Source organism: Coturnix japonica, chromosome 14 (assembly GCF_054131305.1).
Source record: "Coturnix japonica strain WE chromosome 14, WE-NBRP24, whole genome shotgun sequence".
NCBI lineage: Eukaryota > Metazoa > Chordata > Aves > Galliformes > Phasianidae > Coturnix > Coturnix japonica.
Window position 1 is genome coordinate 12302205 of NC_140676.1, and position 24730 is coordinate 12326934.

Genomic DNA, 24730 nt, shown 5'->3' on the forward strand with positions numbered 1-24730 from the left:
TCAGAGAATTAGGCTTTGCAAAATAACATCTATTAGCCCCCAGTGTGTTTTAGGATTATGTATCTGCCATTAACTCTTGTATTAGAGATGTCTTTATTAGCAGGTTATATAGAGATTTAAGGGAAAACTAATCTAAGGAAACTCTTGTTTTTAAGTATTGATCTTTTTTTTTTTTTTTTTTCTCTTTTAAGAATACATATTTTATAAATATATCTTTATGTTAGAAGAATAAGAATTTTTTGTGTTTCTAAATTACCTTGCCTAAAGAAACAGAAATGTTTGCACAATTACAGCTTTTTGATGTGTAATAAAACACCATCTGTATTAGATATTCAACAAACCTTTGAATTCATAATAGTGAAGTTAAAATTTAAAACTATTTTTTGCAGTGCTTTTTACATTTTATATTGGTTTTAATTATTTACATTTTTCTGTTGGAGCAGCCTGAACTGTCCATAACCTGGTGGTAGTCAGTTTAATGGTGCCTCTCAGACTTCATAAAAAAAAACCAAACTCTTCCTTAATCTTGTAGTTTCTGTTTACAATAGGGCCATTAAGATATTTTACTATGAAGGAAGAAGGAAGAAGTAAGGATTCCATCATAGAGATGTAAGATAACCTGCTTTTCTTTTATTAGAATGAACTAGTGACACTCATTCTGCTGATGAACAGTATTTAGAAACTGGAGGGTGGTAAATTCTTAAACACACATCCTGTATATGATAACAGAAATGTATGGTCTGTTTGCATATACTCCTGGTAGAGCACACAATGTGGCTCTGCAGATTGTTCGAAATGTAATCTAGATATGAAAGTCTGTTTTGAAGATTAATGCCAAATCTTTCTTCAGGAGTGGAATTTCTGTGCCAGATGCAGCAAAGTTCTGTTCATGTGTCAATCAAAATGAGCCATCCTTTTAATGAGAGCTTGTAAGTGCTGTAAAAGCACAGCAATGGAAAAAACCCACAATTATTATTTCTCACAGTGGAACTGATGTATTTTATTTTTTTAGTTTATTATTTCATTATTTCATTATCTAGGAAAACAAAGCTTGTTGTTGAGAATACTTTCAAGGGAGACCTGAAATGGAACATATAGGAAAATTTGAAACCAGAAATGACTATTAAAACTCAAGTAGGAGGTTGGACTCGCCAAGTTTGCATATAATAGAACCATGAAAAGGGACTATGTTTTTTCTTGTGAATGTTGCAGCAGTGTTTCAGAATACATAGCAATGATAAAGCGTCACTAAGATATTGTTTATTCTACTCTTGCTAGCAAATTGTAACTCCATTAACTTATTTTTAAAACTATTAAATTTGTGTTAATTGTACATAAACTGATGGCATTACAGCTGCACAGGTGTGCTATGTAAAATATCTTTAAGCTGTTAGAAAGGAGGTTCAACAATTATACATGTCTTTTAATCTACTGCAGGAGAGCATCCGTTGTATTTCACAGGAACGGCAGCAGTTAACTGAACAGTTAAAAGATGAAACTCACCAGAAGGAGCAGCTGGAGAAGATAAAGAATGAAATGGAAAATGAACGATGGCAACTGAACAAGACAGTTGAAAAGTTACAGGAGGAGGTATGAGTTCACTCAAAGGAGGCTGCAGGGGGGGCTAAAAATTTAATAGGTAGAAGCAAATGAACTACCAAATTGCAAACATAAAAAAATGAATAAATTAACATGTAAAAATAAATTAAAATGCAAACTTTACCTGCTGTTTCTTCCACTTAGAGACTATTAATACAAGCTTTCAGGGCTGGAATAGTAGTTGGAACACTGCTATCTCAGAACACTTTTGTAAAATAGCTCTATTGAAACAAAATCCTAGGTTTGAATTCAGTTCTAGTCTACTGCAGACCCAAGCTAGTTCTTGATCAGCTCTGCTTCGAAGGCTGACAACTGATTTTCAATTTGCTGTTGCATTAGAACATTAGTTTGCAATCTGTGTGTAAATAAAACAATTTAATATTCATATACTGAATTGTTATTACATTTCATTGTAAATGTTGGATGGGAATGCTGTTTGGGAACACTGCTTTGAGCATTGAAGCTTGAGACAAACATTCTTTGGTGTGTTAATCATGACAAAACCTTTCATAGCACTGTATTAGGGAGGAAAAATATCTGTCCATTTTTCCCAGATGTCTGAAATGGTGGAGGCCTCAAGAACATCAACTGTGGAGCTTCAGAACCAGCTTGATGAATACAAGGAGAAAAATCGCAGAGAACTTGCAGATGTACAGAGACAATTGAAAGAAAAAATACTTGAGGTAGAAAAATCACGCCTGACAACCATTAGAATGCAGGATGAGGTAATGACTCATAACTTCAATGATTAATTTTAACCTTTGACCTAGAATTGTGTTCAGATAGTTTGTCAATCAGTGTTATGCTGGATACCACTCTTTGGTTTTCTTATTTCATCAGGAGAGACTGATCTCAATCAGTGTACTTTTGCATTTCATTTTTCGTTAGGGTAATCAGTGTAATACTGCCAGGGAAATGATTTCTTGGACAGATAGATAACTGCAGCATTTTAGAAATGAGTGTATGTAAGTGGTATGACAAGGATTCCTTTCATGGCTGGCTGCTCTTGTAGTGTCTGCTGCTGAGTAAATCCAGAATGTAGAAATATTTGATATGGTTTAGGAAAAAACACAGCTATTTATAAGAAACAAAACAAATAAATCAAACAACCCAAGTCTGACTCTCTTTTAAATGAACTGAATTATGTTTTCTTCTTTATATAAGCCAAATTGTAGATTTAAATGACATAGGTGTGTATACGAGCAGGCAGTCTTGAAGTCTTTGGCTCTTAGCATGTAGATTTTTTCTATAAAATCAATCCAGTTGTTTGAAGATCTGCTTATACTTGTTTTGCAACTGTGACAGTAAACTGGTCACAAATTTCAGTTATTTTCCCTCCCCACCCCCACCATTCAGGGTATTTTAATAGTTCAGTTTTTTTGTTTGTTTAAAAACTTCTCTTGTATTGCACCGCCCCCTTAATAAACTTGTTTGAAATGTGATTATGAAAAATAGTTCATGGCACAAGTACAAAGGAAAAAGTCTCAACAGAATTATCATTTGTTATTTGATAAAAAGGTTGTATGGGAAATTGGTAATCACAGCCTGAACCTCTGATTAATCAGCTGAGGCAAGTGTCGGGTCAGCTGTGGGAGCAGAGGTGAGAGTAATTTAGCTGTGCTCCCAGAAGGGGTGGAGATTGACTCTAGATCTCATTTAAGGGCTGACCACCACTAAGGCAGTATCTCTTGGAGATTGCTCCTTGGTGGAGATTGCCTCAGCGGTTCCCAGCAGATTGAAGGCTTCCATACAGGTGGAATATCCATTTGGATATTTACTACCATCTTTTCATTATTGTCACCATACAAAGGTAATCAAAGCACTAAGAGAACAAAATACTTCTGGTAGATGAGTTGTAAGCAAAAAGGAATTATAATAGTATAGTGTATAGCTTTTTGAATTGCATCTCTGATATAAGAAGCGTATTGTAATTTTTTTGTTTCAGATGCGTCTCCTGGAAGAGAACTTGAGGGACCACCAGAGAGCTCAAGATGAAGCAATAACAAAAACTCAGTTGTTAGAACAGACTGTAAAAGGCTTGGAGTATGAACTGGAGGCCAAAAACCACCTAAAAGATGACCGAGCGAGACAGATCAAATTAATGGAGGTAAAATACTTTATTAGAGTTTATTAAAATAATACTTCTATTTCATATGAACATATGAAGAAACAAAAATAACTTTGTTGTTGAAAATTTGTAAAATACTATTCATCAAGTATGTGTTAGCTTCTTTCCAGAGATGTTTTCCCTTTTCAAGCCTATTCTTTCAAACAGTCCTTGAAGTTTAAGGAGGAATTGCAAGGTAGCAATCCCAAAAAGGATGTAAGGATGGGAGAACAGTGTGCTGAAAATAGATTGAAATGAAAATTGATTTTTTTGTTTGTTTTTGTTCCATATAGGACAAGCTGTCTCACCTGGAACTTGAGCTTGATGAAGAAAAGAATAATTCAGATTTGTTGTCTGAAAGGATCAGTAGGTGCAGAGAACAGGTACTCAGAGAACTTTTTGTTTGAGGTTTATGACCAGGATTGAATATACACCTTCAAATCAATGCAGACTTTTTTTCCCTTCTATAACTGGAAATAAAGAAACATAATTGAGTTACTAATTGCCCAGGATTATCCACAGAAGTTATTTCATATCACAGATAGAACTCAAACTTTCCTCATTTTTGTTCTTGCAAATATTAGTTTTCTGTACATTCCTTGAGAATGTAGCCTTTTACCCACAAGGTTTTTGGAATAGAGGTCAGTTAGAGATATCATTTAGAGCATTGTAAAATAGGAGAAAAATGTAAGATGAGCCTGACAATTCTTGAAGAAGTTTGAAACTTTAGAGCTTGAAAAAATTTGTTTGTATTTCTAATAAATTTGTTATATTTATAAATATAATTATATATTATTATAATATAATATGCCTTATATGTGGAATTCTGATCTATACCCTGGCAACACACGTAGATGATTGTGTGTTCTGTTTATCTCATATGCTAGTTTTGAAAGAGTAACTGCAGTAGTGAAGTAGCCCATCTTATGTGAATCCTGATTGCGATGAAGGCAGAGATTTGGAAGTTAATTACTAAAGTTAGCTGAACTGAAGATGCTGTCTAGTTTCAGCAGAGAAGCTTTATTTTAATCCTAAGTGTAAAAACTGATTAAGGTATTCTGAAGAGAAGATAAAAACACACAGAAAAACATCAGTTGTTTAAGAAATGTTATGTCAATAAATTAAGACCCCAAAAAGAGAGGAGGAAGGAAGGATTTATTAACATAGTTATGTTTTGTGGGGCATAAAATTTAAAGATACTGTAAGATTAGCCAAGGTAAATTCAAACAAATGACAGAAAGGTTCTTAGTGTATTAAAAAAAAACAAACAAAAACAGTTGAGGCAATTGTATTGATTGATATCAAAAGTAATCGAGATACACTCCCAAGATTAATGAATATTTTGCCCATGTGTTTATTAAGGTCATTGAATATACAGGTGGGGGGAGGTGGAATGAGCTGACAGAAATGAAGCCATTGAGCAGGATATCACCTGCTCAATGTGATTTTATTCTAATTTAAGAAGAGTTAGAAGTTCATTACTCTGGAGAAAGACCTTAATAATAATGTTCAAGATTTATGAATGATATAATGTGAAATTATAGGTCCTGTAACAAAGATCTGTAATAAATCAGAAAAACAGAGAGTACTGCCTGATGACTGAAAAAGTAACCAGAGCATCTGCAGGTCCAGTAGTCAGTAGTATGCAAGTTTTTGTGAAGTTCACAGAAACGAATTTGTTATTGTGGCTGCATTGAGGTCAAGGTCTAGAAAAATTTTCTCTGCCTTAGTTTTACATTCTGAAAAATATGAAACTGGTGTATGATTCATTAGAGCTTGTCTACTACTATAGTATTATATTAAGCATCAAATCTCATTAATAATTTCCTGGAAGTCTGGGAGACAGTTTACTCTGTCTCCCAGTTTACTCTGAGGTCTACAGTCCATGATTTTCTACTCTAATTTCTTTATAAAAAAGATTTGCTGACATTCTTTAGAATAGCTTTAATTTCAGAGGGAGAATAGAAAATAATCGTTTGTCTTAGTTTCAGCTGGGATTAAATTGTTTCCTTTAGAGTGTCTGGTATGATGCTATGTTTTGGTTCTAGGAGAAAAACAATGTTGATAACATATGAATGTTTATAGTTGCTGCTAAGCAGTGTTGTTTAGAGCTGAGGCTGTTCTCAACAAAGGGCCCAAGGAGCTGTGAGGGAACAGAGTTAGGATAGCTGTCTTAAACTGGCCAAAACGATATGCCATGCTATATGGTATCATGTGGAAGGAGTTTTGAAGGGGATGGGTGCTTGTCTTTTTCTCTTACACTGCTTAGGGGGCCAGCTGGACATTCTTTTGGGGGCAGGGGGTTGGTGAGCAATTGCATGTTTGTCAATTGTTGCATACATTTATATGTATGCATTTGTCATAATTATTATCCTTTTCCTTTTCTCTATCTTAGTAAATAGTTTAATCTCAACCTGCAACTTCTACTGTTTTTTGTTTTTTTTTCCTCTCCCTATCACACTGGGAAGGTGGGAGGAATGAGTGAAGGCTGTGTGGTGCTTAGCCACATGCTGGGTTAAACCACATCATAATTTTAAATAAGCGTGCTAGAGTTTGGCTTCCAATCCACGCATCCTCAAAACACCGAGGCTCCAGTACTACTGCTTGGGACTCAAGTTACTGAGATTGTGTGATTGTGGTTTAGTCTTCTGCTGATATTCTACAGACTCAGTGAGTGAGGGAGCGAAACAGAATCTGAAGGACCCATAATAATCTGAGGTCATGCTGTTGTTAAAGTAGGAAGCCCTTAATCCTGGAATCTATGCCTGTGTTATAAGCCTGGTTTAAAAACAAACTTACTGGTAGCTGCACAAATGAGTACTATAATACTTTCTGGTTTTGCTGGCTTACTATTTAAAAAAAAAAAAAAAAAGAAATATGTACCAACACTGTATTGTATACTCAGACTTGCTTCTGGTTGATTTTTATTTATTTATTTATTTGTTGGTCATCCGCTTCCCTTTAATATAGTATTCCAAATGGGTAGCTAGCTATCCTGCTTTTTAGCTGATACAAGGCATAGAAAAGGCAAACAAATGAAAATGTGGAAACAAAGGATGCTTTTCTGTTATGAAAAATAAAGGGTTTTGCTTGCTTTTATAGCTTCTTTTTTGACTAAACATCTTCTATATATTTGAGAACTCTATACACTCAGTTTATTTTGTGTATATATATATATATACACACATGTATACATGCTAAAATGTTTATGTATATAAAATATACACATATAAAAATATGTATATGCACATGCCTGCATACACACCTACATATGTGCATGTATATCACAGGTATACATGTATATACCTATGCATGGATAAAAGGTCTAATAAATGTGTACATATACAAAAAATAGAATCACTAGTGTAAAAGACAGCTGCACATACTCATTAAATCTTTCAGAACGTGTTTGTACTCAGTCTCTCCCAGATGTGAAAAGCTGGATTGTATTTACACAGGTCATAAAGGTTGAGGCTCTTTTTGAAATCCTTCTTTAAACTAAGTGAGCTTTTGTTATCTGAAAGTTACTTGGTCTGGTAGTTGCCACCTTAAAGATATTTACATGCAGCACAGGAGAGAAAAGATTTAAGTAATCTCTCATTAAATAACTTCAGTGAATTTTAATTAGTGTATTTAAAGAAAAAAATAAGTCAGTGTTTGAAAGCTTCTATACAGCAAGGAAAGCTTCAAGGAAATTACCCAGCTGTTAGCAGAGCACAGCCATGTGCTAACATTTGTGGTCCAGTAACTGGTATGACCTTAGTTTTCAGGAATTCATCCTACTGTTCTAGAAAGATTCTGTGACATAACATATGCAACTGCATGCATTACCATCACTGTTTGTATTCATGTATTGCTGTGAAAACACTTTGTTAATCAATGTGATTAACTGAAAATACAGCTTTTAATATTAGTGTTTTTAAAAAATGGCTTAGTTTAATGTTTTGTGTACTCTGTTTGTTTAACCTTCACGTTTTCAGTGTTGCTTTGGCTTTGTTTTTTCTTTTAGCACAAGAATTCAAAATAGATTTGACAGACCTTTAGCGGAATACAACTGAAACTTAGAGCTGTAGAACTGATAGTGTGTTTCTGCCGGTTAATATGTAGCTGTTGTAAATCAGGATAGAAAGCTATGGCCACTGAGATTTTTTTAGTCTTTTTGTAATTGACGCTAATCTCTGCATTTCCCAGGTGATACTTACATGGCAAACATTGCATAGGGAATAGCACGAACACTTTGGTAGCATTGACAGTGCCCACAAAGAAATTTGTAAAGATTTGAAGGCAGTCTCAGCCTGAACGAGTGAGAAGAAATATATTTCAGTATTGCAGGCTTTAGCCTAGAAGCTTCAATAAAAGCTGTAGGGCAGTTCAGAGTTTCTCTCTGATCATTAGAATGTTTCTTTCAGTCAAGTAATAAGATAAAGCAAATGTGTTCTTATGTTGATTCTATATGGAACTGTTAGTTTTTCACCATTTTACGTACGGAGAATACATTTTCCTTGTGGTTATTGAATATGCAACTGAAATTTTAACAGAAAGTTTTCAGAAGTCCTTTTTAAAACAAACAAAATTAACACCCAGATCCAGAAGTCTCTGCCCTCCTGCTACATGCAAGATATAAAATTGACCATTTTTGTGGAGGGAAAGATGTTGATATCCATACACCAAGACATGCTGAAAAAGAGTTTTTATTTTTTTTCACTCGCATAGATAAGTGCAGCAATCTGTAGAGTTTTTCTACAGATGCCATTTTTATGTGCTTTAGTAAGGTCAAACTTTAAAGTAGACTATTCAGCAGCCTAAAGGTAAGGTGCCAGTTCATCTTGTAAGAGTTAGGTATGAAGAAAACAATGATAGAAGGTGTTTGAAGACTGATGTGACACTCTGGAATTCAGCTGTTTACCACGTGACATATCTAATGTAACATTCTAAGAGTTTATTGCCCTGCTACAGAATAAATACATGTATATATCACAAAAGAGAAAACTTAGTACAAGATTGCAACTGTGAACTTCATCTGAAGTTATGCATGTCTTGAGTTCTAAGAGCAAGTTTTTCTCATTTTGTAGAAATGAGTACTTTATTTATGCACATGTGTGTGTATATATATATATACACACGTATACATACGTATGTATGCGCACAATATCATACAGGCATATAAATCAAATATGTTATTAAAATTCCTGTCCTTTTTTTCTTCAATAGATTGAACAAATGAGAACAGAGCTACTTCAGGAAAGAGCTATGAAGCAAGATTTGGAATGTGACAAGATTTCTTTGGAAAGACAGGTAATTGCAGCTAACATACCATCATATTAATGAGATAATAGGCCAGGCGACTGCTTTCATTAGGAAATTCTAATAAGTCTTTAGGGAATTCAGTATTCAGTAGCTAGCTCTATCCCACCAGAATTTACGACTGGACGTTTGTTTTACTAAGAACAGATTATAAACTATGAGCATTTTAATACTGATACTCAGAAGAAAATACTGTTATCTTTTAATATGATATAATGATTATATTATAATTGTGTAAATCATTTGCCTGCTTTTACAGGAGCTGTTCTTCAAAATCTTTGACAGTACTAAAGGAACATTGTTGATCTTGAGCAATGTTTTAAGCAATTACACCTTTGAGTATGTTTAAAGATACTCTTAAAGGTATCTTTTTAAAGATATTTTTAAAGATAAGAGTGAACAAGTGAAAAAGAAACATCTTAAAAGATACAGATTTGACAGGAAACTTTTACTCTGTCTGGGAGGGAATACAGTTCATATGTCTCAATGGCTGTGATGGAAAGTATATTACAATTATTTTCTAGCTTATATCAGTATGTTTATTCTGCAGCTCAGCAGTCTTTGGAAGGAAGATCCTTATAGCCCCCAGCTGAAATAGAGAGGAAAGATATCCTAGTAAATAATAGTCTTACAGACAGTCCCAAGAACAGAAAACAGACCATAATGTGAATTTAGAGTGTATGTTTATACCAGACACCAAATTTGGTGGCTTTAATTCTGTGAAAGTTGATGCCCTTTTGATTTATTAATTTGTGAGAAGAAAGAATGCCACCTAGTGGTAAATCTAATGTATTAAACGTATATTGTTTTAAGGTTGTATTTGTATGAGCATATATATAGTAATGATGTGTGTCCAAATATAGAACAAAGACTTAAGGAGCCGAATTCTTCACCTGGAAGGTTCTTACCGATCCAGTAAAGAAGGACTTGTTGCTCAAATGGAGGCAAGGATCACAGAGCTAGAAGAACGACTTGAAAATGAAGAGAGGTAAAACTACATGTTTATATATGTCCTCTTGCTTATATTTAACATCTAATGTAACAACTTGGTTTTTTAATTTTTTTTTTTTAACAAGCACTTATTGAAGTGTGTACTGTTATTTGTAAGTGTTGCAACTTTAATTTTGAACAAAATCATATAGGAAATTGCCTTATGCTTAAAATCAAGCTCAGTGCTAGCATGGTTACATACCACGTTATTTTAGCAATGCCTAATATCAGTAACAGGCATAGAAAAACTAGCTGTAGTTGAAAATGGCAATTTTCATGTTTGCATCATTGTTTAAACTTGAAGGAAATGTTATGTAAATAGTTTCTTGGGATCAATAAATCAAAGCAGTTGCTGGTATTTATTTAACTTTAAAATACTGCTAAGGAATTAGTAGGATTTGAAGTACTATAGTTCCCTTTCTTATGGATTTGTCTTATGTTTGTTTTTCCAGGGATAGGGCTAATTTCCAGTTAAGTAACCGCAGACTTGAGAGAAAAGTGAAGGAGTTAATGTTGCAGGTAGATGATGAACATCTCTCATTGACTGACCAGAAGGATCAGGTAGAGGAAAAAACTGTTATACTAGTAGTATTAATACCAAATATTTGCATGAATCATCTCATGTACAGAACATTTCAGAGGAATGTGAATAGGTACCGATCACTCAGTTCTTCATGAAGTTTCATGAGGTTTGCAGTTCCCATTGTCATCATGTTCTTTTGTTTGATAGTAAATTATTATTGGTTTCCAAGCTTATGAAAATGAAGCACTCATAGCATCAATGCTATGATTACAACATAAAGCAAATAGCAGTCAGTATATGATCTAAACATGATATAATGCACCAAAAATAGCATATTCTATATTGTAACCATAAAATTCTATTTGAGGAAGCTACTTATTGTTAAATCAAGTGTTAAACATATATTAATCTTCTCACAGCAATGTGTTCTGCCATTTCTGTGGTCTTTGTTGATTCCTTGCTTAAAACATGCTTTATTTCAGTATGTGGGTCAATTACTTAATATTCTGCCTAAAGAGTGAACAGTGAGTTTAAAAATTCAGACATCTATCATGGAAATAAATTCTCTTTGGTTAAACAAAACAAAATGTATTTTATAGTATCTGTCAGGTAAAGTTGCTTAGCAATCATGCTGTTGTACTCTATCAAAGCTATATTGGTGGTTGTTTTTTTTCCCTTAAAAAATTATCTTCCATCTCTTTTCTCAAAATTTAATGCTAGCTTTTGAATATTTGTGAAGCATAGTATTACAGTGTCATTATGCTGGCAAAGTTGTGTCTTTATTCTTCCTCTCATAGATGCTGGAAGAGTAAAATTCCTTTATTAAAATAGTCCTCTAATCAGCTGACATGTAAATATTTCAGTTGAGTTTGCGTTTGAAAGCAATGAAGCGTCAAGTTGAAGAAGCTGAGGAAGAAATAGACAGACTGGAAAGTGCTAAAAAGAAACTGCAGAGAGACCTAGAAGAGCAACTAGACATGAATGAACAATTGCAAGGACAGCTTAATGCCGCAAAAAAGGAATTAAGGTACGATAACGTGTCAGACCTTACAATTATGTGTCACTTGCCACTCAGTGTTAATTGCTCCTTTAGTCCCTCAGTTGGAAGCTTTCTGTAATAAACCTGAAGTTTTGTCATAAGCAGACAGATTTTGAGAGGCAGAGCTTTGTTTCCTTCCTCTGCAGATTTTCTTGACCTTCTTTCAGAGTGCACTAGGTGCCCAAGTCTATTTTTTGTCTAGTGAATAATCACTGAAGCAGGGATGAAAAATGGGAAGGAGTAGTAGAACTTGGCACTCATCATTTGTAGTGATGAAATTTTCTATCTTATGACTGAGAGCAACAGTTATCCTGCATTTAGTTTTCCTATGACGCCACTGGATATCTCAGTGTCAAGGTCTTGCATGTTTCTTTTATGTAAGCTGTAGTCTATGATAAACTTCCAGTGTAAGAGTATGGATATCTCTGACATTCTTAAAGAATGCAAATGCTATTTTTGTAACAAGCTTAGCAAAGGTATTCTGTATATTATTGTGTAGTTTTAATCATACAACTGTGTGTATTTCTGTTTCAGTAGACGGAAGAAGTCACCAAGTAAAGTGCTGACTGATTTTGATGATGATGACGACGATGATGAGCTCAGCACGGATGGTGATAGTCTCTGTGAAGCACCTTCAGGAAATAATTTTCCAAAAGATAATGACACAATAATATAAGTATTGACTCTGTGTTTCTGTGAAAGTACTGGAATAGTAACTTAAATTATAAAAAAAATGGTTATCTTAGGAGCCAAATGCCATAAAGGGATGTAAGATCTGAGAATTTGATGTTTCCATCCATACTGTGCCATTTTTTTAATTTAGATATCTTCTGTTTATTATAGAAAAGAGAACTGTGTTGTAAAAGAGCAATAAAACATGGTTATGTGTAACTGCTACTGAAAACACAGGGATAATGTTTTGCCTTAGAATTGTGATTTTGTTAAAATTCTGTTTTAAGTAAAGAGCCATTTGGAAGTAGTTCAAGTTCAGTTTGTAGTTATTAAAAGCTTTTCACTAAAATTAAGGAAAGCAGACAATTATTTAATAATTGTAAGTACGGAAGAATGATATATAGATTGTAAATATTTTAAATCTGGTCTTTTATTGACTACTTTAGTACTATTTTGTAAAGTTTAAAATATTATATAAATCAGTTTCATGTGTAGAATATCTAAATTTATATTGAATATTATATTTGGGTTTTAACTAAAATAAAATACACTTTTTTTGCATTACAGAACAGATTCACAATTCCTGAGCCAGAAAGTACATTCCAATTTTGAAAACAGTTCCAAGTTTTATTACATGTTGTTTAAGATGAAATGTAAATTCTGCCTGTTGACTTTAAAGGGACCATCACATCTGCATGATGAGTGAGGCTTGCCGACAGCTTTCTTGCAAATTTTGCTTGGGAAGCTTTATCTTTGTAGAAGGTAAGGATGATAATGAAATCGGAGATTACTTAACATCTTCATTTCCTGAAGTGGACTCCAAACTGCCAGGGATGCAGCACTGTAAGCATACTCATTTGAGGGCACTAGGACAGGCTTTTCTTAAAGTCTCTAAGGAGTCCCACTTCTTCCAGTAAAATTGATTATGATTTATGGATTAAGTGCATGCTTAAATGCGTACATTATTTGATCCCAGAAAGTTACGCACCTGGCAGAACATTGCACCCTTGAAGCAAAAGCATGCAATCTAATTATTCTAACTTGTTCTTAAGCATCTGTTTGGGATATGTTGCAATGTATGGCTGTATATGCATATATTAGCATTTCAGATTATAGGGGTATCTGCATTTTGAGAACTTCATATGTTAAACAAACCTTGTGGGAAATAAAAGAAAAAAAAAGGCATTGCAAATTCTATTTTTAAAGCATTTTCCATTTTAATCCTAAAAATATTTTTGTTGTTTAGATTACACAGGCCAGTTTATCACTTTTGCAAATCTAGAATTTTAAGGAAAGGCGCTACTATATAATTTTGTTAATAAACCATAGCTAACTCCTCTGTGATTATTAGTATTCATCCCCATTACCCATAGCTGAGTACACATTCATTGAATGGACCAAACACCACGTTACTGTAAAAATACTTCGACCTGGAGTTGTTGGGAGCTTCTGTTGCTCACATGATGCCAGAGGCTGACAGGCTTGATTAAGGCAAAGTCCTGACAATGGAGTATCCATTTTCATGGTTATATGAAATGAAACTCCTGCCTTGTAGATCACAAATATGCTCACACACAGCACATCGTAATACGTTAGAACACGCAGCACTCTGTTGCCATATAATTCCCATCAACTTGATTTTGATGGTTTGAGATACATGGGATGAACCGCATAGTTGTAATATTCTGTGCCTGAATCTTGTGCATCTTTTCATTTAGTTTTGGGTTTACATTGTATAATTTTTTTGCATCACCGGTTTTACTGTTTTGTCAACACAGAAACAGCCCACGCTCTAGGAAGATCCGCACTATGCTTTACTGACAATCATCTTACCTGTTGTGACTTAGTTTTTGTTTCATTTATGTGTTCTTATAGGCTTAACTTTAAATAACTGATTCCAGTTTCAATTCTGTTCCTGCACTCTGTCATGATGTATGTGAATCATTATTTCAAACCACTGGAAGAAAATCACTTAATGTTGCAGCTACCTCCAATTACACTAAACTGTAAATGTTAAAAATAAACATTTAAATCTTACAGTTCTGTTTGTATGGTGCATTTAAATTGATGTGAGAATTGAACTTCTTATGGAATATGCATATGTTTAAAATGGAACCAGAATATAATTATCTGGGAAATAATCATGCTGTAGAAGGGTTTGCTATATGTTCTTCTCTTTGGAGAGCTCTTTGTAACTTGGTAGGCAGATGTCTTATCTAGAAGACTGCTGTTTTTAACTTAGAATAAATCAGAAGAGTGATGCATTGTTGAAGCCTCTTAGGCCTTGCCCCTCCTGGCCATATCATCATCATAACTATCCTTAAGTGTTTTTTCTTGTTTAGACTTGGAAATGGGATTTTCTGTTGTGAATTCTCAAATAATGTGACTAGATACTGAAATGATACTAGATACATTTCAACTCATTCACAAAACAATCTGTCATGATTATGCTCTCAGAATTGGATCACATTGGTAATTTTGGCAACGTCTTTTTCAAGAAAGTTACTGTGTTGTGGATTATATTTTGGAAGTTAAGCTTTGACACTTAAGTTTTTAAAATAACTCTTCTTTATTTGTCAGATTATTAGTAAAATGCAACTGCTGTTATCCATTCACTGACATACATTTTGTGAATGATAAATACTTTATCTGTGATGATAGCATCTAGATTTTGTTTGCTACAGAAAGCACTGATACTAATTTAGGGAAGTCTTAGTTTAAGGAAGTTTAGTTCATCTCATGGCACTTTTTGATCAAAACTCATCTTAAATCAAAGTTAGGCTGGAACGCTTTGACTGATATTTGCATATAATTTTTAAATGTACCTCTGTATTTTGTGGAAAGCAATGCTTTTGGACTGTAAAAGCAGGCAGTAGGAGAATATGTGAAGAAGTGTGGGTTAGGAACAATCAGGCTCAGTTTTAACAAGCATCTGAGTTTTGGGTGCATTACAGAAACATCTGTAGTGACCTTCCATTTTCTTTGATACCATAAATTCTTATAAATAGACATTCCAAAGCCCAGTCGCTTTTGATACAAAGCATTATGTGGCTTCTGGTACAGTGGATTCTCCTTAAATATCTTTGAACATTGTATCTTCTCTGGAATTAATGGCCATTAGTACCTTACTGAGATTTTGACCACTTGGTTGTTGTGACAGAAAACTTGTGTAAAAATATTTCCTCCCACTGAAATTCTGCTCTGCCTAAATATTTGTGTTGCATTCTGAGAACCTGCTTTTCTAGACCTACTTTTGTAGACGGGAGAATACAAGTCAGCTTGTGCAAGAGTGTTTTGATGTTAATATTAATAACATTTAACAAATGCTCCGGGATTTTTCAGTGGCAATTTCTATACAGTGTGAAATGTAAATGTAAAACCAAACAAATGAACAAAATCCTTATGTCCTTCACAAACTTGTCACTTTCTATCCAAATAATAAATCAAGGATATTCTTCATGGTTTTGATGCCACTACTTTGGAAGGCATTGTTTTCATAAAACCATCAAGGTTTTTCAAACCTTAAGATTTTTCGGAGATCCTCTCTCTTTTGCTTGCAAAGAAAAATAATTGTCTTCTTGCAGTCTCCTGTACGTGCTTCCCTATGACCTCACTTGATATAAGGAAGATGCTGTACAAAATGCTATACAAATACTTTCTTACATCAACACTTTTTCTTTTATTGTTTAGTCATCAGGCAGATTTTTGTCCCCCCCCCCCTAAGTGTAGGCTTTTGGTGATGAGACTTTGTGATTAACCTGCCATTTTCTCTGATTTATACTTTTCTGTTTCAACTTTTTTTTTTTTTTTTTTTTTTTTTTGCCTAGTTAATGAGTTAAATAATCTGTTCTTATTTATAACTGATTTCCTAAACTATTTCTTGTGCATTCTTCATTTTTACAGCCCAGCTGTATACTTTGCTGAGTGAGCTACACAGTGCAATAGTTCCAGCTTTTTGGTCTTTTCTGCATCACACAGCATATTTCAGAAATTAAATGTTGATACTTATTGGAGCTTCTGACCCTGTGAGTGAATCTACACGTTTCAGCTGCTTAATTTCTACCAACTGCAGTTCTCAAGTAACGCTGCAAAACATTCAAAAAATTTTGCTGAAAGAGCAACATTCCATAAAAATTGTCAGAGTTTATAATACATGTAATTTGTTCTTGTTTGCATAAGGGGCTGATTAGGTTATATTCTTAACCTGTTGACCCCACTGTGTTATACTGGGGGAAATTTGATTATTTCAGCTTATTCCTATGAACTTGGGTTATCAAGGAGATGGTATAGAAATGAATAAACATGTTTTTAATAATATATGGGTTTTTCTTTGTAACATCTTCAGGAGAGAAGCACTTAAGAGAATAGAGGGAGTAAACTTCTACAGAAAATGTCAAGGGTAGTAGTAAATTGGACTTACCTACCTCCATAGGAGTGTGACAACTCTTTTCAAGTTAGCAAGTTAGTACCAGTGAACCTCCTGTGAGGTCAGTAGAGACTGTATGCTTTGTGTAAGAGGAAACATCCAATATTTTTTCTGCTCATAACAATTTGCTGTTTCGTTCAGATTCATGCCATTAGCAGAAAAACAGACAAGAAAAAAAATTGAGTTAAATTCTGAGCACAGGTGGACGATGAAAGTTTTAGCTCTCAAGTTGCGAGTGGGGAAACTGTAAGAACACTTCTGTGTGAGCACAGAGAAGGGACTCATTACAGGTAACTTGAGTTTTTTTTCTGTGCTTTCTGTTTATCACTGTTTCTTCTACAGATTAAACTTTTTGAGCAATGATTTATATATTTGAAAACTACATTCATTAGTGTCAAGAAGTTACTTTGTGTTAACACGCGTTCTGGTTAGGATGAAATATACCAACAGTATAATGTGAAACAAGGGATAAAATATAGACAGTAAGGAAAATCATTGCAGGATCTACTTCTGATCTGTTGAATTTTGACTGTTCAGCCATCCCTCTTAAGTAGCCCAATACTGTAAATCACCTAAGCCATTATAAGCACACAGATACCTAAATGCATATGGCTGTGCAGAGTGGCTAGTTTTGTTTTGCAGAAATCTTTAGCTTGTTCAAACCTTGAAGTACTCAAGATGCCTGCCAGTATTACTCAGTTTGTATGCCTCTCTTTGTATCTTATCCATTTTCCAGAAAAAAATAGTGTGTGTGATTCATTTGTTTCTCTTTACTTTGGCTTTTGGTTGAAGACATGATTACTGCTGTGTTTTCCTGGGCAAGATAAAGAATATGTTGCTGCCCTTGGAAGTGGAAAGAGAGAGGAAACTGTTTCAGCCCTGCAAAACTGTCTTTTATCAGAGTTGAATGTTGCTTTTTTCTGAAAATCAGTTCCACTGCATATGAGAGCTGAGCTGTTAAGTGAAAGATCACTTTTCTAGAGTTAACTGTTCTCAGCCTTTCTTTGGGGGGGGGGAGAGGTAAGGACTTTAAGGAAAAAGGACTCTCTGGATGTATTTGTGACTGGAACATGCAAGAGCAAAAGCATACATGCACACTGAAGGCAGAGGGCTTGGCATGCATCTCTGCAAGTGCCTTATCAGTTGATTGGGTGCCTGTTTGAAAATACAATCCCATCTTCTTAAAGTGGATGTAAGAAACTAGATGGTTATTGTCATACTGGTTACTGTAAGTCCTTCCCAGTGAAGAGCACCTTCATCAGAGTTGAGGTGATTTCTTGGATATATTGTGTGTGTGTGTGTAAAAGCACTTTTTTGATGTAAAAAGACCCAACAGTTATCTTGATTTTAATTTATCTTAAATTGTCTTATCAAAAGGAAAAGAAGCTGAACCATCTAGAAAAGACAGAGTGACCAGCAGTTGAAAGTGAAGCACTTAAGAGCCAGAAGAATTCTGACTTCTACTCCTTTTGAGCTGCTGGTTCACTGTTTGACCCCATGTCTCAGTTAACGTGCCTAGAAAATGAAGCACAAGCACTAGACTTCACTGAGAAGTGAATTCCAGAGAAAAATATTAGGAAATAAAGCCAAGAGTCTTATTTTTCACTGAAACTGATTTTTCAGCATATCTGCTTGCTGTGCTGTGTTTCACCCTTTGCTCTGCAGGCTTCTGTACTGGACTGTTTTGCAAGCGCGGTGGAGCTGTCTTATCTGCCACACATCTGAGATAGAAGGTCTTGTGCTGGCTGTGCAAAAACCAGCAGACTCTTTGGAGTGCCTTTGCTGCAGCAGTACAGCCGTAAGTCTTGATTTCCTTGCTTTAGGGTCAGTTCAAAGTTTGTTTTTCTTCAAACAATAATAAAATGGTTTACTGTGTTACAGGCAAAATGGTTATGAAATGTGGGAAGGAAAAAAATAAATCTGATAAAACTATGTGAAAACTAACATCAGCCAACAAAGCAAGGAAACTTCCTGTATTTAAAGTTTACTTTAAATACAGCTCACTCTGCCTTGTCATTTCAGTACACATTTTGTGGTATCCAGCTGTTTTAAAGATAAGATCACATTCATGATTCAGATCAAACTCTCTCCCAACTGTGAACTTCTTAAGTGGTGCTAAGAGTCTCAATGGAAGCCCACGATCTGAGCAGTGAGTGCTGTGACAGTGTATTTGTCAGGATGTACACGGGCAGTCTGAGCCAAAAAATGATGACATGAGTGAGTGACTGAGCTGAGGGGTACTTCTCTCTGGTAGGAGAGGTCTTATGAAAGTCAGGTAGAAAGACATGATTAAATTTTCATTGCAACTCTATATGTTCTATTTAAAAACAAACAAACAAACAAACAAAAAAACTTGTAATATATATTAAAAAAAAAAAGAAGATGATTTTCTCCACAATCTTGAAACCTATTCTCAAATTCCTTTATCAGAACAGTAAGTAGGGCTGCATATTCTTGCTGCTCACATGGCTGTGGTTAGCCAATGTATCAACACCTGTAAACTTATTTGCCGTAACTCCAGCTGGTTCTGCCTCGTGCCCTGGTTTCAGCCCAAATGGGGTTAATAGTGCACTGATGTTGGGCTGGTGCCAAGGGGCTGGTCCAGGCTGTGTGTAGCAGGCTGTGGTTGTACATGCCTGGCTTAGCATTTGTCTGCAAGTAAAGTGAAGAAGCAGGCCATGTCTGCAAGCTGGTAGTTCAGGCTGTGTCTTGATGTACAGCAGGAGTGACTTTAAGAACCCATCATTCATTGTATTTGAGTATAATAATAAGCTTTTTCTAATGGTGGAACTGCCACTTCCAAAGCCTCTTATTCATCTGGAGGAGTTTTACTGCAAAGCTTTACAGTGCTGTTGCCAGGATGGCAGGTGCTCATGACACAAGCCTTGGGAGCCTGTACATGAACTACAGCTTCTATAGATGTCAACATACCATCAAACGAATGACATTAGCCATTGACTCTAAAGGATGAGGCAGGCGGGAAGTGAGCACCAATGAGGCAAGGAGTATGCTTAGATTTGTTAGGTACAGTGTCAAGCCTACCAAACACGATTAATAACTCCCAGATAGTGTAGGTCTCTTTGCTGAGCTGAGCAGTTGAATAGACTTCAATCTCTTAAACCTGCCAAGTTTAGAATATCAGATTAATTCCACAAACTTGTGTACAAGTCTTGTATTCTTTGCTTTTCAAGACTGTAAGGATGTCATCCAGCCAAGAGAACCTATGGGTGATACCTGCTGCATAAACTGCAGTTGTGCATCCCCAAAGCATACAGGCAGTGATGTGCTAGCATGCTGATACAACTGGTGCTTGGCTGTTACTGCTGCCGAGCATCAATCAGCCCCTTTGAGAATGCTGCAACAGTGTGGGGAGTGATATAAGAGCATCTTGGTTTAACTCTGGCACTGTATCTCATCAGCGCAGTTTGTCTCATTACATTTATAACTTTTACAAATTTAGAAATAATATGGAGGGAAAAAGACAGATTGGCTCCCATTAACTTTACTGCTACCTCCTCTGAAACCGTGTGCTGAAGGCATTTCTGGATCTTGAGAAAAATAAAACACTGCAAAATGGGGAAAGCTTTGATGCAAGTGTTCTAAGCTGAGAGGGATTTTTATTTCCAAGGGGGACTTTTGAGAATTTTAAACGTGAGAACTGCAATCAGGATTGCAAGGTACATCAGGTAGGTTTCTCACCCCCGAGGTAAAGTGAAGGAACCATAAACCTCAGAGGGTGGGAAGCTGAGTGCTGGGGCAGGTGCGGCAGCGTGCCCCGCAGGTGGCAGCAGAGAGCAGGCGGCAGCACCCTTTACCTAGATGTGGCTGTACTAAGCTGTGACTATAGTTATTTGCCACAATGCAGGGCTTTGTTGCAACAAATCACAATTGGACCTGCAAAGCTGGTGACTGCTGCCTGTGGCAGTCATAAATTGCCCTGTGGCAGGCTGTGCTGTCATATTTTGTTGGCATCCTTCAGCATGATGAGAGTGGTAAAATTCAACCCTTAACATTGCTAAGCAGCCAGGACTCCTGCTGTGGCTGGCATTGCAGCTAAGGTATTACACTCGTTCTGCTGACTTGCTGACTTGTGCTAATTATGGTCTAATAGTATGTCTTTTGCTTGCTTTCCCAGGGATCAACTGGTGTGGAGCTGATTGTGATACTCCATCTAAAAAGTGAGATTTTATATATAAGCTAACATAAGAGAGGACTTGAGAAGCTAAAGTATATCTTGAAGTTTGGTAAACTTGAGGTTGAGCTCCAGTACACAGGCTTCTTGAAAAACAGGCAAAATTATTTAATCCTCCTTGTGTATGAATTCTCCAGTAGTGAAACAGGGCACAGAATAAAGCCAGATTGCCATTCTGGGAAGTATTCTGTACAAAAAGTGATCTGTTGCTTAAGAAAGATCCTTTTCAGTACAAAACTGCAGTCAAAATAGCATTTAAGAAATTGAAGTGAATCAAGTAACTAATGTGCACTGCTCTGTATAACAGTGAGCTGTGATGCCTTCTTTATAAAAGTGCTGCTGCTGTAAGAAGTACTCAGAGATAATATTGCATGACCAGAACAGATGCACAGAAACCTGGTGATGATCCTGGGTCTGGGAGAATTAATTTGATGAACTGGAAATACCGAACTCGTTTTGAAGCTTATGTTATGTGGTAAAGGACAGAAAGAGCACTGATCAGCATCTGCTCTTTCCCTTGCCTTGTAATCCTATGACGAGGAGATGATCACCAGAATGGAGCAAGGAGGATCAAAGGTTGTACTTTTTTACAGCATGATTAGAGTTTGTAACTCACTGGTTATGATAATTTAGTATGAGAGAGAAGTTTCATAACTGTTAAGAATACTCATTATTCATGAAAATCTATCGGCAGAGTTTAAATAAACCTATTGTTCAGGAAGTAAGCCAGTCGTTAATGACTGGGGATCCAGGGAGATATTTAGAGGGAGTGGGAGGATAATTAATGGAGTTCTTCTACCTCTCTCTGAAACAGGAAATCCTGGCCAGTGATAAACAAGGTAGACAACAACTCTGATATTGTCTTGGCATCTGTTATAATCTGCATAAGAGCAAGTGATGGTCTGGGGGGCAAAACAAGGTAGCAGCTGTGGCTGGCCTATAACATGAGAGAGAGAACTTCTCAGACACCAAGTTGTCTTTTGCTTCAACACTTAAAGGTACTCTCAAGGCAATGATTTCCAGCATCCTTTTAGATCTAATCTCTTTCCACCTATCTTTAGGCACTAACCAAGAAAAGTGTTACCAGGGTAAGAAAAGCATAAGCACATGTGTTTGAACATTTCTAAGAGGGCTGGACTGTTTACACATTGTTTTGTGATCTTTATCAGAAATTCTTGCCTCCTGTTTTTTTTTTCCCTCTCATCCAACATGACTTGTTCTTAGCATCTCTCCATTTCATGGAAACTGGTGAATTTTGAGCAGTCATAATTCCAGAGTCTACCCTAAGAATTATTTCTCTTTTCCAGAATTCACATGGGATAGTGATGAACTGTGGTGGACTGAGTGCAATTTTATTTACTGGGTGCCTACATTAGCCATATCATAGGAATCTGTTGTGCTGTATAGGCTTACAAGACCACTATTTCTATTTTAGCGGATTTCTTCTATTTGTATTCATAGAATTCTTAGAGTTGGAAGGGACCTCTGAGGGCCATCTAATTCAACTCCCCTGCAATGAACAGGGATACCACAGTAAGATCAGGTTGTCCAGGACCTTGTCTAGTGTCGCCTTGAAGGTCTCCAGGGATGGGGCATCAACTGCAACACCAGGTAAGCTGTTCCAGTGCCTTCCACCCTCAATGTGGACTGTATGTGGCTACAGAAACACTGGAATTCCAAATTATATCTACATAATGGGCTAAGTCTGTGCATTTTAACTTTTGTGTTGCTGTGGCAAAGTCGTTGCTGGTACCTAAATATGCTAACTTAAAGGTAGCCAAGGAATCTAATCTCTGTACAGCAGCTATTTCTGGTACTGTCAGACAAAGAGCAGTCTAAAAAGGGGCTGAAAACTTTCCCGAGTATTTGATGGGTTGTATGGAAAATACATTGCCTGCTTAAGGACAGAGGCAGAAGTACTTTGTTGGCATACGTTTCTGGAACACGTTTCAAATATGTTTTATCTCCAGTGTATAATTCTATAGAATCTTTCTATTTAGATATATTCATTAGAATATCAAACGTAGTAACACAGAACCCCCAAATTCATAGAGATACTATAACTCTAGCAATATGGGAAGTTGGAAATGTACCAAAATTCTTTCTTAAGAACTTTTTAGCCTGTCTGCAGTCAGATTATTCTGATGTATATTGTATTCTAATATTTCAACAAAAGCACAGCATGTGTCATAAAACAGCTGATTGATCAAGATTTCTGAAGTGTTTGCTACCCCTCTAGATTATTTACTAAAATAAATCAAGCTAGAGAGTGAACAGACATGAGATGTTTCCTATGTAGTGCATGCAATTAATGTGTTAATATATTATAACCTCTGACCAACATCTGTAGAAATTATTGGGAATTTTGCTATTGATTTCAGAGGCAGGAGGGCTGAGCCTTGGGTTGATGTTAGTCATTTGTTATAAGTTAGGATACTGAAATCTCCAAGGGCAGAGTGGTGGTCTAACATGCTGTTTTCAGCAGAGCTCAATTCCCAGTAGGAAGACAAATCCCCTCCTTTCCTTCCAGCCATGATGCCTTGTGTCAAATGAGGTTACTATCAGTCCCTCTAATCATTGCTAGCCTTGTGGGTAAACCTGATTGATATCTGTGGCAGAATTCATGATAACTAGCTCACCCAAACCTGTTCCTTTGTGCTTAAACATAATGTGTCTCTTCCTTCAGTGCTAGCAACTTCTTTGTTCAGTGACCTGCAGCAGCAGTGAATCTTCAGGTTAATTACGAAAAGCAATGTGATAGTTGCTTTGTACTATTTTAATTCCGTTAACCCACATTAATATCCAGAGCACCTCCATTTGATTCTTTGTTATTATCAGGCAAATTCCAGAAGTAGGGCAATTGTCTTTTAGTAATAATTTGCACCTTTCTGTTCTTGTAGGGGATAACAGGCGTTCCAGACTGGTCTGTCATAAGCATTCATTTCTCTCCATATCCCTCATACCTCTGCTAGCACTGCATTGTTGCAGTTCTAAAATCAGCAAGATTAAATTGTACTAAAATATGTTGTTGTATTTTAAAAAAAAAGAATCTGTGAGTTAGACCAAAGGACACTCCTTGCTGAAGCTGCATTTTGCTTATAAATACAGCAGGCCTATAGTACTAGTTTTCCATGCTGAAATACCTATGCAGAAAACAAGCCTGTAACTGATGATGATGAGATTCCACCCAAATAAATGTATAGACCAACTCAAGAAGACCTGATAGAATTTCTTGTGTTATTCAGTCCAGCCAATATGGAAGGTCATGAAGTTTGCTGGATGATTTCCAGAGGTAGGGATTTGCTCTATTAACGTATAATAAAAAAACTTGAAGAAGTAATGTGGGTAGGCCAGAAGTGCAACAAAAGGCCTGAGCATGGTGAAGCTGTGAGAAAGGATAGCAGCTGATCATTTGTGGCACAGTTAATGCTAACTCTTAATTTATTTAAAAATAAATAAATAAATAAATATTCTGAAATTAATATGGAGAACTTGAAGACTTTCTCAGCAGAGAAGTCTGAAATCTCTTTACAAACTCATGGTGGAAGCACTACCGATGGGGCTCAGGCATCCATTTCCTTCTTAGGACTGGAACTCATGTTAGAGGGGCATCTCCCTTTGGTATTATCTCCCAGGAGTGAAACATAATTTTAAATGCAAGCACCTAGCAATATACCTGTGGTGCTAATGGTGGGTGTGCCTGTTCTCTGCTCTCCTACCTACCTTAACCAGTTCACTTATATGACCTGGCCAAGTCACACCCCTTGATGAGCAATGCTGCTACTCCTGTGCTGCATTATTTTAAAATGACATTTATGTTGAACCATCCGTCTTGCGTGGCATGGACTGACTAAAATAAAGCCTACTGCCGAAGAGAG

At 36.0% G+C, this 24730-nt stretch overlaps 2 protein-coding genes across 13 annotated transcripts in view; both read left to right on the plus strand.

Annotated features, from left to right (window-relative positions):
• Positions 1–14271, plus strand: part of CGNL1 (cingulin like 1) — a 47801-nt gene extending 33530 nt beyond the window's left edge. For 7 of the 10 annotated variants that reach the window (XM_085515595.1, XM_085515596.1, XM_085515597.1 and 4 more), the window contains 9 exons: positions 1438–1590; positions 2154–2324; positions 3545–3706; positions 4000–4089; positions 8918–9001; positions 9874–9998; positions 10453–10561; positions 11387–11550; positions 12097–14271. In XM_085515595.1, coding sequence (XP_085371721.1) covers positions 1438–1590; positions 2154–2324; positions 3545–3706; positions 4000–4089; positions 8918–9001; positions 9874–9998; positions 10453–10561; positions 11387–11550; positions 12097–12238 — 1200 coding nt within the window. In that variant the 3' untranslated portion in view covers positions 12239–14271. The remainder of the gene's footprint in view (positions 1–1437; positions 1591–2153; positions 2325–3544; positions 3707–3999; positions 4090–8917; positions 9002–9873; positions 9999–10452; positions 10562–11386; positions 11551–12096) is intronic. The other 3 variants (XM_015872417.3, XM_015872418.3, XM_085515600.1) reach the window with 3 other exon arrangements.
• Positions 12859–24730, plus strand: part of MYZAP (myocardial zonula adherens protein) — a 59376-nt gene continuing 47504 nt past the window's right edge. Inside the window, exons 1-7 of one of the 3 annotated variants that reach the window (XM_085515632.1) lie at positions 12859–12996; positions 16138–16259; positions 16802–16950; positions 18326–18458; positions 20796–20838; positions 21667–21850; positions 22314–22463. In XM_085515632.1, coding sequence (XP_085371758.1) covers positions 22440–22463 — 24 coding nt within the window. In that variant the 5' untranslated portion in view covers positions 12859–12996; positions 16138–16259; positions 16802–16950; ... (2 more) ...; positions 21667–21850; positions 22314–22439. Of the gene's footprint in view, positions 12997–16137; positions 16260–16801; positions 16951–18325; positions 18459–20795; positions 20839–21666; positions 21851–22313; positions 22464–24730 lie in introns of those variants that run through there. The other 2 variants (XM_015872435.2, XM_015872433.3) reach the window with 2 other exon arrangements.